We start from the raw sequence: 17492 nt of genomic DNA on the forward strand, positions 1-17492 counted from the left end.
CCTGACAGCTGATTGGATGACTGCCTGAAGGGTCTGCCCACCTATTAATTTGGGCCAAGTCAAACTGGAACCTGCATGACAACTGAAATTTAAAGCCCTCTAAAGACTCCTTTGTGAATCATAGCCGCGTTGCCCAGAGGAGGCCATTAAGGGTCATCCACTGTAATCCTCTTGCCTGAAGTGCTTCCACAGCGCTCCACTGGCTTTGAAGAAGTGTGCAATATCATTGTCGGTACCACAAGAAAACGTAAACCAAATAACAGTGTTTAAAATAAATATGTGCCTGGTGGAATCTTGGCCCTGCAGAGTTGGCTCAAAGCAGATTTCTCTCTCTCTCTCTCTCTCTCTCTCTCTCTCTCTCTCTCTCTCTCTCATTCTTTTCTATGTTGCTCTAGTATGAGAGGGTTAAAAAAAAGCATGAAAATTATTAAGATATGTTACAAGTGACTAGGAAGCGATCAGAGGGACCTATGAAGACCTGAGAGGTTTCTATGGTTACCAAGGGCTCCATGGAGCCTTTCTCAAGCCCTCCTTCCTTCCTTTCTGCTCCAGGACAATCACAGCAGGCAATGGACTTTTTTAAAAAAAATTTCTAATTTTTTTTGTGTGTGTGTGTTTTGTTTTTTTTTTGAGTTTCTGCTGACCCTGTGGTGAGTGGTGCACTTAAAGAGCAAGCAGTGGTGACGACCACAGTGAAGTGTTTTAGTTTGGTTTGTTTTCACTAAACTGTGGGTTGTCTGCACAACCGCTCCAAAGTTTCCACCCCAGCCTGTCTTTACCGGCTCTGTGCTTTTGCAATGTAATATCATTAGGTAACGTGGTTCCTCTTTTTCTTCAGTGCACTCATGTACAAATACAGACTGCTTTTTAAAAGTCCAGAGTAACTCTTTATAAAAGCCGTTAAACGTAAGTTAAAGACATCTTTCCTCTGTCCTTGGTTACAGAGCAATGCACCCACTTTATGAGCAGTAGCTGAGACACTTGCTGAAAAGGAAAAGGGAAATCTTTACTTTAAAATTGCACCGTCTAATATGGTCACCACGTGTGGCAGTTTACACCTAATTAAAATTAAATAAAATCGAAATCTTCATTCTAGAGCAGCGCTAGCTATAGTTCAAGTGCTCAGCTAGCCACAAATGGCTAGTGGCTACTGTATGGACAACACAGATTATAGAACATTTCCAATATCACAGAAAGTTCTGCTGAGTAGCATTTCTCTAAATCGAAGAGCAGCTTTGTACAGGTATCTGTATGTGTTCAGAGCTGGGTCTGGGAGAACATAAAAGGGAGCTGAGAGCAGCTGGTAGCTGCTCACCCTGAGCTGCAGGCTGCAATGAAGAAAGGCCAATTAGCAGACGCATTTGTTCTATTCACAATGCGATTTGTTTCAATATGGCCCTGTCTAGGTCAGTAGCCTAGTAAAGTGAATTTAGTAAGCTGAATTTTGATTGTGTAATGCAAACAAGGTATACTTACAAAATACAGAAATGCTCTCATTTGCCAAAAAAGAGGGAAGTTCTTACTGCTCCCACTGGCCAATGATCGAGCATTTAGATGCTGTGCCCTACTATTTACTTCCCACAGCCTCACAGTTAATCCTCAGACTGTACTGTGGTTGATGGTATTACCCCACTGATGGATGAAGCAACTGAAGCTGAGAGAAATCCCCCAGCTCACTCAGGGCCACATCACTTGCATGGCGAGGACTCCAGATTTAGGTCCTGCTTCATCTGAGCCCAGGGCAAGGTTTTAATGACCAAGCCCTCCGGGAGGACTGAGAGCAAAAGGGAGATGGAAGTTTGCTGCGTGGATTTGCTGAGTATTCCTTTCCTGCCTGTGAACGGCAACCTACTCATGCAATATACACACATATAAATTTTAATATCCCCAACGCATGTGCGACCCATAAAACTGGCAGTTGCCATAATGTGGCAAAAACTCAGGCATAACTTGGCAAAGGGAATGCAGATTCTAGAAAGTTGGTGTTACACAGACGTGGTACATACGAATATGATGCGGTGGGATGAGGGTAGGCTCACCAAGGAGTATCATAATTTAAAACAAGAAAAGAAAAACTATGCCAAAGAAGGCTGTTGTTCCACACACAGCTGGTATAAGTGTTGCAAAACTCATTTCCCTAATTTCACTCAGGTAGCTATGAATCAGCTATAGGACAGATGGCAGAGTCTCAGGCTATGATAAAATTTGAGCAGCTACTCTCCTGTCTGCCCCACCCTGATTAGTAGCAATTCTCAGATATGTGGAAACTTATTAACATTTAATTGCAACTCCTCCCCCCACCAAGCTAAGGAGTCTTTGGAGAAACCAGTCTGTCAGTTTAGATGAGGAATTAGTCATGAGAGCTGCAATTGCAACATACGTAGACAGAATGAGTTCTATGTGCTTGGAAACTTCAAACTCAGCCATTTCCATGGGTCTTGCAGGGCAATGCACCTGGCAGGAAAGTTTAAAACGATCTAGGCTATGCATTTTAGCCAGCCTTGCATTTTCAAAAACCTGCTGGATTTAGCTTCTCCCTCTCTGCCATTCCCCTGCAATCACCTCTTCCGTTGCAAATGGTAGTTTTCTAAGCCCATATCTCATTTTTTTGTGGCATTTTATATTCAGGAGAAATTGTACAGTGAGTATTTAGCCACCATGATGCTGCTAGAAGAGGCTGAGTGCTGTGTGTTATCACTGAAAGGGGCTCCAGTCCAACATGTTCCCAGAAGCACCTTGGTGGTGGCAGAGGGGTTTAAGCACTTCTCTGGCCATGCTGCTTCTAGAAAATTCCTGAGCTAAATGAGGCACTGATATCTACTTAGTCACTATTACTCCCATCTTAAGGATGGTCCATTTACTTCCACTGGCAGTGAAATTATGCCCGGGATACTCATGAGGCAAAACGCTCTTGTATATGACATGAACAGGCGTCATGTTTAGGGCATTGGAGTGTGGAATGAGGGAATCACAGGAAAAGGTGAGGCAGGGAGAGACGAGTAGGGGACGGGAAATAAGGCAGGTTTGACATTTAGGGACTGAAATGAAGAGTCGCCTAATCCTATCTTCTGGGAGCTAGTCATTTTATGTATTTTCTGAAAAATATGAGGGTAGTGGAGAGCCAGAGTGAATCTCACATCATAAAATGGTCCTTCTTTCGTCTTTTGTGACTCGGACTTCCTCTGCTTGTTCACACTGACTTGACACTGCTGACCACAAATTGATTTGAAGCTAACATTTTCTTTCGTGAGACTTTTTTTTTTTAAAGCTCTGATAGAACCCCAAATAAAAATCACTTGGTTGCCATCAGTCATGTTGATCCCTTTCCCTCTCCCTCTGCTGTTATTTTTGGATTTCATGTAACTCAGTTGTTGAAACCTCTACCGCCCTCGGGGTGAGCTGAATGAAGCATTGCACTGCATGGCATGGCATTCGATGGTATATGATAAAATACCCATCACAGCCTTGCAGGTGGGTAACCTTGCAGGTGGGTAACTGCTGGTGCTTCTCTTGCAGGTACGGGTTTATAGAAGGGCATGTGGTGATTCCTCGGATCCACCCCAACGCCATCTGTGCTGCAAACAACACAGGGGTGTACATTCTCACCTCCAACACCTCCCAATATGACACATATTGCTTCAATGCTTCAGGTTGGTTCCAAGGGGATTGTCTTTGCATTTTGGATTGCATTTTGGGTTGCGTTTTGGATTGCTTTTTGGATTGTTTTGGATTGCTTTGTGGCCAATAGCAGTTCAAGCCCTGCCAAGAGGGGATGCACGTAGCTTCTAGATGCTCACAGAATATCTCTGCAGCAGAGACGAGATCCCTGTCTCCAGGGTGCTTACTTGCTAAGTTGAGAAAGCCAATAGTAAACAAATGAATATTAAACGCCTTATATGAAGTCAGAGAGTGCAAAGAGCTACAAAAAAGAAAGCAGAGCAAAGGGCTTCAGAGTGTTAGGGATGCTTTTTTTTCAGAGAAGGTGGTCAGGGAAAGAGTCTCTGAGGAGGCGTGTCTACAAGAGCCCTGAGTGAAGTGAGAGAGGAAAGCCACGGGCAGAGTAAACAGCCAGTGCCGAGCTAGACCCGTGGGAGCATCGTGGCCTGTTCCAGGAATAGCAGGGAGGCCGGTGTGGATAAAGCCCAGTGATCAGAGAGGAGAATGCCAAGGAATGAAGTTAGAGAGGTAAGCAGGCGCCAGATCACATAAGGCCTCCAAGGCCACAGTTAAGAGTTTGGATTTTGTTCTCTGTGTGATGGGAAGTCATTGCAGGATTTTGAATAGGGAAATGACATTAATCTAATGTTAGCTTTGGAGAACAAGCCAAATGGCTTAGCTCAGAGGTATTTATTATATGTTAGGGCTAGAGAGAAGGCTGGGAGGATATATGGTAGGTCTTTGACCTTGTTGAGTGTCCTTACCCAATAACCGAGAGCTTGACAGCTAGAGAATAAGGAAGCCAAGTTAAGATTTACGTGCTGGGCTGTTGGCCAGGCCCCCTCCCTGTCTAAGGGAGTTACTTCCAACTATTAGCCCAGAAACACATGCTTATAAGTCTAATTCAGGCCCCAGCAAAACTGAAGAATTCTATGCATCATTAAATCTTCAGGGTCTTTTGAGAGGGGTCAAACCCATAAATGGCAAGTTTTTGAATGCCAACAATCAAATGTCTCACTTCTCAAACTGGGTCTTCTGTTCCCCTTAAAGGTTTGAGATTCTATGAAGGGAAAGATGAAGCCATGTGGTAAACTTGACATGTCTTCCTGGCATGTCAGTTTTCCTTAAAGACAGGAAGGGGATGTTAAATCAGCTGGAAAGTGACTTAAGTTATTTTCTGTATAAGGCAAACATAGATATTATATGTGATAGTAGAATATAAACTCTGCATGGATTTTTTTAAGGTACTTTAAGGTAGGGATATCAAAGAAATTGTGAGATTACATCAGTAGTTTTAGGCTACGCTACTCAGCAATAGTTTTCAGAGTGGGAATTCAGAGGGTTTAGGAAAAAGAGAAAGTATCAGGGCTCGTTAGTTAAAAATGGAGTGTGTGTGAAGCCAGTAAAGTATGTCAAATGTATGCAGGTCACTAAATCCATGAAGGGACACTTAAAATAAGGAGAATAAGGAGAAAACTGTAGGATGTTTACTGCTCCCTGTCATATGAACAAAGAACACAAATGGAGTTTGACCAAAAGGAGGAGAGTCCAATTCAGCCTACACCCTTATCCAGTTCCCACAGCCGTACCCAAAATGTCCATTCTAATGACACGATAATAAGAAAAACCACAGGCAAATAAACAGGAAATAGGCACAGAGCTACATGTGGTCTAGCTAGCTTGTCTTAGTGCCAGAACTCATGGAAAATTTGGGAAGACTTGGTGCTTTAGATGAAGGTGTTGGTCATGTGGAGAAGAGCTACCAACAGACTGCCTATCTTTCAATGTCTCTGAGTACTGCTTGTTGGGTCTCCCACTGAATCTTGTCGAGTGAATGTGTGCAATAAATTATGTTGTTGTCTATTCCCATTGTCTCACCTGTTTTACCTGTTGGAATCACTGGTTGGGAAGAATCTTTACTCAAAAAGGTAGAAGCTCACACTTTTGCTACCTGGAAATGAAGCCATCTAGGCAAGCAAGTACTGAGACTTTCCTCCCTGCCCTTATTTTTGCCCATGAGTTTGGGCCTATCTTCAGAGAAGGGAGTTAACAGTACTGATTAGCTTTCCTCTTCTTTGGGAGGGATAGTTCAGTTGAAAAGCTTGAGAAGTCTTGGGATTGTACTGTATACCAAAATAGCTATATTAAAATAGTGAAGTTTGAAGTGACATTTTTTTTCTTTCTCTTTTCCAGATTTACTCAATATGGATAGGCTGCTTTTATCAATTTTTTTAAGTTTTAAGAAGCATATTTATTTATCAGATATATGTGCTCAGTACTGTGCTGGGCAGAGTAGGGTGAGAAAGAACCGAGGGCCATATTTCTTATTTGGGGAGTTAATCTTGTTGAAGTATCAAGACAAAAAGTGAAGGAGCTTGAGAAGAATGTTTAGGGATAAATCAATTCTAAATATCTTGGTTTAGAGTCAGATGATAAGGGTGTTAGGTGAGCAACAGATCTTGATAATCTTGTACTCCATGCAAAAGATCTCATTGGAAAGATCCATGAATTGAATGTAGTCAGAGAACTACCAGCAGGACCCAGGGATATGGTCCCCCCACAAACTGGTTACAGGGACCAAAGCCAGCTCAATCTTAGCAGACAGCTTCTGTATGCTTACAATTTCAGCAATGCTTTTTTCAAACACAGCCTGTGGCTTACCAACAAAAATAAGGCAGACCCTGGAAAGGCTTTGTGCTTTTTATTGCCTCATCTCTCAACGGGAAGGCCCAGCCTGAGCCTGGTGTCTTCTGTGTTAACACAAAGAACTGACTCGAATTAGTTTATTTTTTAAGACTGCTTTGAATAACAGGTCTCAGTCTCTGTTTTTACTATTATTATTATTATTATTATTATTATTAGGTTCAGGTGCACAAACCAACATAATAGTTAGACATTTACACCCTTCACAAAGTGATAACCCCCTCTCCCTAGCTAGACTGCATCATTAACATTTTTCTTGGCAATTTTGGTACAGTGGATGCAAGGGGTGAGAGGCAGCCTGTCAGAAAGCTTACGTCTGAGTCTTTCTAACAAATCTTGGGGTTCAGGAAAACCGTACCAGGCCTGATTCTCCCAGTAGAGCAATTCTCATTAAACAGAATGAAAGGCTGTCTAATGAGGCCCTGTTCTCTGACATGGGAGCATGAATGTATTCATTGCACATTTGGGTCATCATCCATCTTAGTATGCATGCCAGATTTGATGTTCTTTATAAAAGTGAAGGTGAATTAGAGCATGAAGGGGGCCCATTTCAACAAATGCTCCAATCATTTACAACAGTGTCTTAATGTTTTTGACATCATACCCCCTTCTATTGCAACTTAACTTCTAGAAATTCCCAGTGCACTACTGTTCCCTGCAGTTGTGTTTGAATTTGGGGGAGATTCTTCCATCGCTGCCATTGGGAAGTCATCCTCCAAAGCCTGTTTCTGGGTATATGCAACAGGACAATATCAGAAGCATGTCACCAAGCAGGCCAGGTTCTGGTGGTGTCCCCAAAACAGACAAAGTAGATGATCTTTAAGATTGCCCATGTTGGCTATTTGCCTTGATTTTCAAATGAGGGATCCATTGGGAAAATTTTGGGGAAGCTGTAAAAAATCTAAAGAAATATTAATTATTGTTGTCCCCCATGGCGTTATGAATTCCTCAAAAGCAGGGACAGCAACATGTCCAATTTTTGCTCCTTTTGCATTATGTGATCTGTCGTATGTATTGAGTAAATCCTTAAAATGCTATGTCTGAAACTTCCTTTAATAATTTCTTATGGCATTGCCATTTAGGGTTTATCTAAATGTTGTTTGACCTGTTGATATTTGTAGACCATTTTGGGGGTTAACATCTTAGGGTGTTTTCTTTTTCTAGAAGAATGGAACATTTTTCTCCTTTTTTCATTCATTCAGCAAATATTTATTCAGTGCCTCTCTGTCCCCATCACACATAAATGTCCTGGCTAAGACAGATAAAGTTCCTACTCCTCTTGTGGAACTTACGTACTTCTATGGAGGTGGGTGGGAATCAGAGAGTAGGGTTTGGGAGATGTGTCATGAACAGCCATCAGGTAAAATGAAGATCATTTTAGAGAGTGGTAAGCCTGAGGAAGAAATGAGAGCAGATAATATATGATGCTGATGGGTGTAGGGGAGTGATGAGAGGCTGGTTTAGATTGGAAGCTGAGGAATGGCCTTACCAAGGAGGCGATGGTCTCTTTGAAGGATTTCTTTTCTAAGAAATCTTTTACTAAGACTTTGTAAGAATGGCTTTTCCTAAAACCTGCTCTTCTCCAGCTGAATATATAAAGCTGCCATTTAGTTTCACTACGAGGCCAAAGAAATTGACAGGTAAAGGGCATCCCCTTTATCTGTGGGAAAAGATGCTCTTAAGAACTGGGGAGCAGCCAAACCCTATTTTGTTCAACTTGTATTTTTATCCAATGTTATGACTACTCAGTGGTTTATGGCAAGACACTTAAAATACTTGTGATAAATAGACTTCCTTGTGATAACAATCTGTCTGCATCCATCCATCCATCCATCCATCCATCCATCCATCCCTTTCTTCCTTCTTTTTTGCCAAAGAACAACTTTGGGAGAAACCAACATAACAAATAAGTTGCCATTTTACATTAAAGTGGCGCACACACACACACACACACACACACACACACACACACAGTACAAAAGCTGTAATGCACAAATGGATCCAAATTTCCTATAATAGCAAATTCAATTTTAAGCTCTCTGAGTTTTTAGAGCTCAACACAGGTCTAGTTACCAAATAGAGAATTTGGACATGAATGGAACAGTTGGTTGAGACATTCTGCAGTCGTCTTTTAGGACTCAAGGGATGGCATGAACATGGAACTTTCAGGGCCTGTTTTCACAGGGCTTTACACAGTACTTCTCATGGGGCTGCTAGTAACATATGTGGGTGGTCGGACAGGCCCGAGGTACAGTCAGAAATATTTATTCCTGAAGAATGGGATGGAGAAGTAGATGATAAATGGAGGACAAGAGAAAAAGAAGCCAGAGATACCCACAGTGAGATATGCCAAACCAGTAGCCTGAGGAACTATTCTGGGCACCTAGATCAAAGGTAGACAACCCCAGGAACTACATGCCAAGAAGCATTCTATATGGAGCAGTTGCTTACGGAGATCAGTCAAATTAATAAAACATTAATACATTAACAAAAAGACTAACTATGAGTTTGTTTTAAAATTATCCTGTCAAGTTAATTCTTTGTTGATTATTTTAATCTTCAGATTCTCATGCTGTTCATATTGACAAACATTTTATTGTATTTGCCTGTTTTTTCATCATTATGTAGATTATGGGTATTACACATGATTTTCTCGTTATAGTTATACATTTCTTTAAAATTTTTTTGCAACGTTCCTACATTACTTTTATAATAAGTTAAAAAATAAATTTCTAATGTGTGTTTCATTAGAGGAGGACCCTGTGTATCTTACTCACCATTGTACGCCTGGCCTTCCACAACACCTGATATAGAACATCTGTATTTGTTAATGGCTGAATTTGTTGGGGTGGAAAGAGGAAGAAGTAAGCTTCCAAACATGTAGGAAGCTAAATAAAAATGAAAAATGCATCACAAAGGTCAGAGAAGTTCCCAGGAGACCTAACTGAGTTTTAGAAAAAGAAAATTAATTGGGATAAGTTACAATAAAACTCCATGCTAATTAACCAATAGAGATGGGAATCAATTTTGCTCCTATTTGTTAGAGTTCTCATGTCTTTTTTCTTTTCTACCCCATAGCATCGGACAAAATAGAAGACTGTACATCAATCACAGACCTGCCCAATGCCTTTGATGGACCAATTACCATAAGTACGTATCTCTTCTAATCTTGATTGAGCTTCCCCACTCTTGGGGAAAGGATCAGGTGCACTTCTATGTTTTATACTTGAATAGAATAGCAGTCATCCCTACCACAAATGTCCCTAAGGCACTTTGGCCATGATTCTGTGTCCCTTCTTCTTTTCCTGCAATGGCTTGAGACGGCTATCTGGTTTACCCCAATACACTATTCCTCAAACTTCAGTCATTTGAAAACTACTTTCACTTTTTGGTTGACATTTCTGTGTACACAGCACTATTATTGATATTTTTAATTTAATTAACCCCTTCTTTTCTATTTAAAATACATTTGTTCTTTTTAAAAACTTCAAATGACAAAGCCAGCATCCCTGGTCACAATTAGAAGGGAACCTTAAAAATAAATTTAAAGGCAGGGAAAATGAAATAATGTTCTTAAATGGTACCTGCTGAAGGCTCTGAGCTGTGTTCTCTCTTATAGAGGCGGATGAATAAGTGGTAAGGGAAGGGGTATTCCAGTCCCCCAGATGTTGTGTTTAATTTAACTGGAGTATTGAAAGAGAATTACAAAGTTTATGAACTTCCCGATATGTGAGTCAACATTATTTATACCATGTCCACCTAAAATCATTTTGATTATCCCCAAAAGTAGGCATCAGCACTGGAGCAAACAGAATCTCTCAACCAAATCTTTCAAATAGGTCAACCTATTAACTCTGATATTATTACCTCTGAACCTCATTTCTTTGAGAAGTATCGCAGTATTGAGGAGGCCTGATTTCTGTCTCCTAAGAGCCAGATCCCTCAGTGTGCATAGGGACAGCGGTTTGGTGGCCAGGGGGTGAGACTCTTCCTGGACCATACAAATCCCGCCCCCCACCAGTAGGTAGGGCATTGGCCCTGGACTGTGCTTTGCAAAAGGAAGTGGAGGCCTACAATGTAAGATACGCGGTCTCAGTCAGGCCTGGTTTGAAATCCTAGTTCCTTAGCACCTGGATGAACTTAGGAATGACTTACTCTTTCTGAGCCTCAGTTTTCTCGTTTGGCTAATGGAAAAACATATGAGATTTTTCACGATAACTAAGAAAGATAATGTGTAATTCATGCCTGGCCCATATAGTAGATGGTCAGTAAATGTCCCACTTTCTTGGTCCCCACAGATCTCTTCTAAAGTCCAGACCTGTGCAAGTTTGGTCATATTTCCTTACTAGATCCTTATCTGCAGAGACTATCAGGAGGTGATAGAGACTTCAGAATGATTTTAAATTCATATTTTATTAATAGTTCTACTTGGGCAAGCTAGATAGGTAGACAAAAGGACTCGTTAGTCCTACAAATGCAATGCATAAAATCATTTCAGCTTAAAAAAACACTTGTTCGGTGGGGGGCCCAGACTTGAAGGACGCAAATACTTTTAGGGAAGAACAATGAATGAATTCATCCTTGCTTTTTCTCCTGTCCATTCTAGTCATTTGCTTGTTTAAACCAAAGGTTTCAATCTTTATATACATCTGTGCTTCTTAATTTCAAGGTTGAATTTCAGAGAGGCTGCCAGAGGCTCTGTCAATATTTAGGTATGCTAATTTCTTAGCCAGGAGTAAAGGTTCACTTAAACTGACAAAATTTGGCTCTTAGGAAGAAAATCCAATTCTTCATGGATTTACAAATATACGTATCTAACAGCATTTTGTTTCCTACTTCAAATCCTATCTGGAAATAAGCAGAATTAATAGCAACAAAGTTTACACGTTCTTGAGAAGGAAGAGTAGGGTCCAGGAGGGAGATTTATCATGTATTGAGCACTGTCTATCCTTGGAATACTCTGCTCACGCTTTACCTGCAATATCATATAGTGCTCATAACAGAAGGTAGTATTATCTTCATTTTACAAACGACAAAACTGAAGCTCAGAGAATCACTTACCTTGTCTAGAGCCACACAGAACTGGAATTCAAACACAGAGACTCCCCAAACACTCCTTCTTTTCCCCTCCCCATTTCCAAAGTGTGTGTGTGGGCAGCTAAGGGTACTTTTCTCAGTCCTTCAGCCACTTATCCCCCCACTAGCTAGATAGTTAGGTGTTACTTTTCTTAAAGAAGAAAAGAAAAATAGCTTTGAAATCACTGTCTTCTGTGATAATCCCCACTCTTTTGTATACTCAGAAAACATCAGCTGTCAAGTTCTGAAAGTGCCTTCCTTCTTTCTCCCAGGTATTGTTAACCGTGATGGCAGCAGATATGTCCAGAAAGGAGAATACAGAACTAACCCAGCAGATATCAACGCGAGCAACTACACCAACTCTACTGAGGATGAACTTAGTGGCTACTCCAGTGAAAAAAGCCCTTCAATAGATTACATCTTCCACACCGACCTTACAACTGCACACCCGACCCAAGGAAAAGACCGTCCCTGGGTGTCCGGCATCCCAGAGAAAACCCCCACTACCAGTAAGCAGAATGAATCACTGTGCTTTCCAATCGCGATTCTTTTGCAAAAACATCTCTGATCTTCTTGAGTGCTACGCACGCATATGTTGGTGGTCTCCTGTCTCTGGAAGTTGGTGACATCATTTCGGGAGGTGGGCTGTGTGGTTGTCAGTGCCCTGTGTGCATAGAGTGAGAGTCAATGGTTTTTTGGGGTTTTTTTGTTTTGTTTGTTTTTCCATCTGCCACCCTGTCTTTCTTACCTGGGGATAAGAAGTGCCATATCGAAAGATTTTTTGAACTTACCTTGTTCTCTTGTCTCAGGGACGTGGTGACCATTCAAGCCTGATACTGAAGCTATTTTTATTTTTGCATGTTTCCTTCTGGCTCTTCTCTACCTCTGGATAGGGTTGTTTTCATAAGTTGGGATCACAGCAGATGAAGACCATTCTATCTGCTCCTTTTTATCACTTAGTTTTATATTTTTATACTTTAACCTGATTTATCCTCATGTTATTGATTGTATAATATTCAGTCATATTCATTACCCATGATGTATTGAACAATTCCTTTGTTTTTGGTCCAAGGAAACATACCTGAAGGAATTATCTGACCAAATTAAATCTGCTTGAGAATTTTATATTTTAGCCTGTAGGGGAAGGCTCTTAATACTCGCTTGGTTTGTGTGGGTCATTCATTACCTTGGGACAGCAAGAGTGGAAATATGTAAACATTACCTTCGATTTCTTTGGGTTTTGGCTTCGCTTTCATTGGAAAATGATTACATCTCTGTCTTGTCTCCTTTGTTTCCCTCTTTGCCTTTTCCCCAAGGTTTGTTTTAAAACATGTTTCCAGGTTGTCTGTGTTCCTTCTGTGGAGGATTATTCAAACTCAAAGAGGGCATCTGCCGCTTGTGCGGCTTTCCTGGTGTGGTGTGGGCTTGCACTTTTGCTGGCTATGGCTCTGGGGGGGGGGGGGGGGGTGACTGTGCTCTCCGAAGAGTGTGGCAGAAATTGACCGGTTTGTGAAAGCTCAAGATAGGAACCTTTTATATTCCTCGTCACCCAGAAGCGAAGGAAACCTCCTGAGCTTGATGATTTCATGTAAGGTTACTTGATAATCAGTGATTTAATTTTTTTATTAGCAGCTTGCCAAGGGGATGGTACAGATAGGCTTGGAGTTGTGGTCATTCTCCACAGGTTCTTTGAAGCATTTCAAAAAGCAGATACTATCACAGTGCCCACGCTCTCCCAATCATTGGCTCTCTAGAGCCAACTACTTGTAACTTTATTGTTTGTAATCCCACGGACAATCCTTGCTGAGAGACGCTTCTGCAAACCAGGCTGGCAGTGTTGTTGGCTACGTGTTGCTTCTTGAGTACCCTGCCTTTTAAAAGTAGTATGTTGAAGATGCTTATCGTCAGGGCATGCAATTTTGTCAGACGTTAGCAGACAATAATAGTTGTCTCAGTGGGAAGCAGATCAGATCTACCCTAAAGGACTATTTCCCACCAAAGAGGAAAATCGTGATGTTAACACAGAAGCTGCTAATAGCTTGTATAAAACAATGTGTCACGTATGCTTTAGGAAGGACAAAAAGCACGTCTTATGTGCATTTATAGCACCTCTTTTAAGGACTGCACCTTGCCGCCTATTAGTTAGTCAGCAAACATATGTTGAGATCTACCACACACCAGGCCTATTCTAATGCTTAGGACCCAGTGGGAAGCACCATTAAAAAGTGATATTGAAGAGACGTAAGGATTAGGAAGCTAGTCATTCATCCAACTGATATTTGAGGTCTTCTCTGTGGCAGATGTTGCTTTAGATACTGAGGACTCAGAGTTGGACCTACCTTCCCGGAGTCTAGACATCGTACAGAAATCAAGGAAGAGGAGAGTTATGAGGTTTCATTGAAACACAGTTCAGGATTTGGGTTGAGAAAAGAACTGTGCTTTCCTCTTTCCAGAGGACTTAGCTAAATTTCTTCTAGTAGTTAAGGAAGAGAGGGACTCGTTTGTCCACTAGAGTGAGTCCAGGGCTAACCCGAGAGATATTGAAGTGCTATAGGATCCAATTAGGCCAACTGCAACTCCAGATGAATCAATGCAGGCAAAGAAGGGCGTCAAAGGAAGCAATCAGGTGGAAACTTGAAAGTAGCATGTGGTGTACTAGAAAAAGTTAGCACTGGTAAGTTTTTGAACAGACCATATTTTCTAACCCAGTGAGGAGATTCTCAAAACCTCGTGGCTGTTGGGCTGAGAGTTGGGACTTGGTGAGAGGGAGTGTTTGAAAATCCTAACGTATGTGGGAGGGCAGAGGTCAAGAGGAAAACTGGCCGAGTACCAAAAATTGCTCTTTGGCTTCCGTGGCTTGTTCCTTCCTTAAGGGTCCGTAGTGGGTGGCAATGGGGAGAGCCAATAAGAACCATCTGCGGAAGTCTTGAGTTCCGACAGGCTTTTTATTTTAAGTGTTATTTTTGGAAGATCCCTCCTGGAGGCGTGTCTCAGACTCTTTCCGATCTAAAATGTTCTGGAATCCAGAAACCTAAACTAATTCAGGAAGCAGCTCCTGCCTGGGAATACTCTATTTCCTTGTGTTCTGGGTGTCAAAGAAACCGGTTTTTGTTTTTATGGTGTGTGTGTTTTTTTGTCTGGCATGGTCTACTTGGGTGGGGAAAATTGGAAACTCTGCTGGCTAGGCTGTAGCTTTTTCCATTTTCCCAAAATCTCATGCAACTCCTTTAGGGAAGACAGAAATACTGCCAATTTCTATCTTGTTCTTATATGTTTATTTCTTGTTGGTCTCTTTCTGGTGTGTTATAGGGGAGGGTGGCAGGAGCTATGCATCTTTAATAAGTTTCTGAGGTTAGAATGGGGTGTCTGCGAATTTTCCAGTGGATGCTCAGGTTTATCTCAGGGCATCACTGGTGAAATTGGCTCCTATCTCTCTACTCTCTAATTCTGAGCAAATGCGTCCTTTGTAGCATAAAACATATTGTGCCGGTGGTTGACGTCTGGTGTGTATAGAGTCCAAGTTGTTAAGCTGGACTTTGTGGACTTCCCGGAGGTTCAATGACAGGCCATAAGGTATACAAGACCACCTGAAATAACACGCAAAATTTTGAGAATGTGTATGTGAAGCATCACGTTTTTGAGGAGACGCCATCACTTTTATCAGATTTTCAAAGGGATGTGTGACTCAAAACGGGTTTTAAAACTCACAAGTGCTTTTGATGTTTCCCCTGATGATCTTTGCCGTTCTTCTTCTACAGGGAAACATTCTGGACTCAGTCCGACTCGAGAGTCAAATGAGAGATTTCAAATTGTAAAATATTACTGATTATCCTTTCTCTAATTTGAACAGAGTCCAGAACTTCTCTAACTTGAGTAGTTTTGTTTCTTTTCCCGAAACACATTCTGAATTAGAATTAAAAGTGACAGAAAGTGATAGATCGGTACTTGAGAAAGATTTACCTGATTTCAACATGTTGAACACACACCCTTTGCAAAGTTCCTGTTTAAGTATAAATCTTGACTTGAGAGTAATAAGTGTGAGTGGAGATTTGAAATGCCAGTTGTTGTCACAAGCTACCTGGATAAAATGAGAGACCCAGAAGATATAGGCAAGCACCTCTAAAGTGACCTCAAAATAGATGCGTGAAAGCAACTTTATGAAATGCTGTGCTAAAGACCTTCAGTTCACAGCTCAGTCACCCAGGCAAGTGAATATAAAATCTCTTTCCATCATAGGTCATTAAGTTGCTACTTGATTTTGCTCTGAGCCTTGTGTTCAGGGGACCCCGTTTGAAGAATGAGTAGCACTGAATTGATACCCATACAGAATTCGCACTTCTGATGTTATCCTAAGATTCTAGGAGACTTTAGGAGAGTGGAAAGATAAAACCAGGCCTCAATCCTTCTTTTCTAATCTTCATTCTATAATAGATACGGACATTCTATATAGACAGTACTGAGTGTAAAGGTTTTGTAGAAAGAGCTCACTAAACAATATTTTCATAATTGATTCAATTACTTCAACTGTGCACTCAAACAGCCATGCAGCAGCTCAGGAACAAATTAATTGGATATGGTCCTGGTTTGATAATTCACAGCTTAGAACTCAGGATTACACAATAGCAACCACAGGTAAACTGTTATGTCTTCTGCTTATTTGTTGTCCTATGCCAAGTCTTTTAGTGTTTGGGAAAAGGACATCCATTATCATTTTCTACTGATGCTCTGTCAGCACTGTTAATGAGAACAGGCTCTGGTACCATTTCATTTATCAGAGAGGCCTATGGATCTGGGGATACAACTGGATACTCCTAAATGTCCTACTTGTTTTCCTTTTAGAAATGTGCTAGAATCAGAAATATTTTTTTTCCTTTAGGGGCTTCCGTTAGGAGATTCATTCAGAACAAGTCCTCTGGAAAGAAGTCTATTGGAAAAAAGCATGCTCCTACTCTTCCTGCTAATTATTACAGTCAATAATAATGGAGGGAAATATTGATTTACAGATGGAAAATGTAGGCCCTGGACACTTGTTTGGACGTCTGAAACCTGAACTACAAAGTGTAGGAAGAAAGCTGTTGCTTTACATCAGAGTCTAGGCCTCTGACAAGCTCCCTGGATCTTTGACTATTAACCCTGAGTTCCTGCAAAGTCTTTTGACTTGAGAGCTTTTGTGGGAAAAGATTCAGAGTCTATAACAATGGCGGATTACAAGCATACAAGTATCTTCATTTATTAACTTTTGTAGATGGAGGATATGGTCATTTTTCAAAACAATTAGGCATGTTTTTGACAGAAGAGTAATAAAATGGTCCATTACATTTGCTTCACTTGTAAGACATTGAATAAACTATATTCTTTATTTCAACAAATACTCAAGTAAGGAAAACAGTGCTGATGTTATGAGTCCATATCATAGCGATTAAGATAATTCTGCAGAGAGACAGAGAGAGAGGAAGGAAGATAGGGAGGGAAGGAGGGATGAAAGGATGGAAGGAGGAAGGGAGGGAAAGAGATACTGCAGAATAAAGAATATGCTGTTTTTAAATGTTTGCAATGTTTATCTTCATAGGACAAACATTGTGAAAGAAACAATCTTGTCAGTGTCGCATCTTGGGTCATTTCTGGGCTTTCTTGATAGCTGAAAAAAAATGAATATAATTCACCATACTTTTGTATTTTGGGATTTAATGAGGATATTGGTCTCTCTGCTTGAACTTTTTTCAGTTTTTCGTCTATTATCCGATATTCTTCTGATGCACATCTTGGTTACAGAAATGGCCATCTTTAGAAGTTTTCAAATCAGGACTCTTGTTTTTGGTCTTATTAGTGAGATCATTGGGTCACTTTACCTTGGCCTGTCTTTCCTAATTGCTTATTCTATTTTCAAAAGCTGGCACTCAAAATGTCCTATTCTGCTTTGTAAAATACAGTGTTGATCTAAAAAGTGATCGTGGGAAAGGCTGGTGGATGATTTGGACTCTAAATGGAAAAAAGTGGAAAGGCATTTGTTTCCATGTTTCATGTCATATGTCGTTCTTCATGTGTTTGGGATTGCT

The 17492-nt window shown here is 40.9% G+C and overlaps 1 protein-coding gene across 16 annotated transcripts in view; it reads left to right on the forward strand.

The window, feature by feature from the left end:
* Positions 1-17492, forward strand: part of CD44 (CD44 molecule (IN blood group)) — an 85085-nt gene that overhangs the window by 35685 nt on the left and 31908 nt on the right. For all 16 annotated transcript variants that reach the window (XM_019738555.3, XM_019738545.3, XM_019738550.3 and 13 more), the window contains exons 3-5: positions 3517-3650; positions 9439-9510; positions 11709-11945. In XM_019738555.3, the coding sequence (XP_019594114.3) occupies positions 3517-3650; positions 9439-9510; positions 11709-11945 (443 nt within the window). The remainder of the gene's footprint in view (positions 1-3516; positions 3651-9438; positions 9511-11708; positions 11946-17492) is intronic.

Source organism: Rhinolophus sinicus, chromosome 14, assembly GCF_057876585.1.
Source record: "Rhinolophus sinicus isolate RSI-liver-muscle chromosome 14, RSI-T2T, whole genome shotgun sequence".
NCBI classification, from domain to species: domain Eukaryota; kingdom Metazoa; phylum Chordata; class Mammalia; order Chiroptera; family Rhinolophidae; genus Rhinolophus; species Rhinolophus sinicus.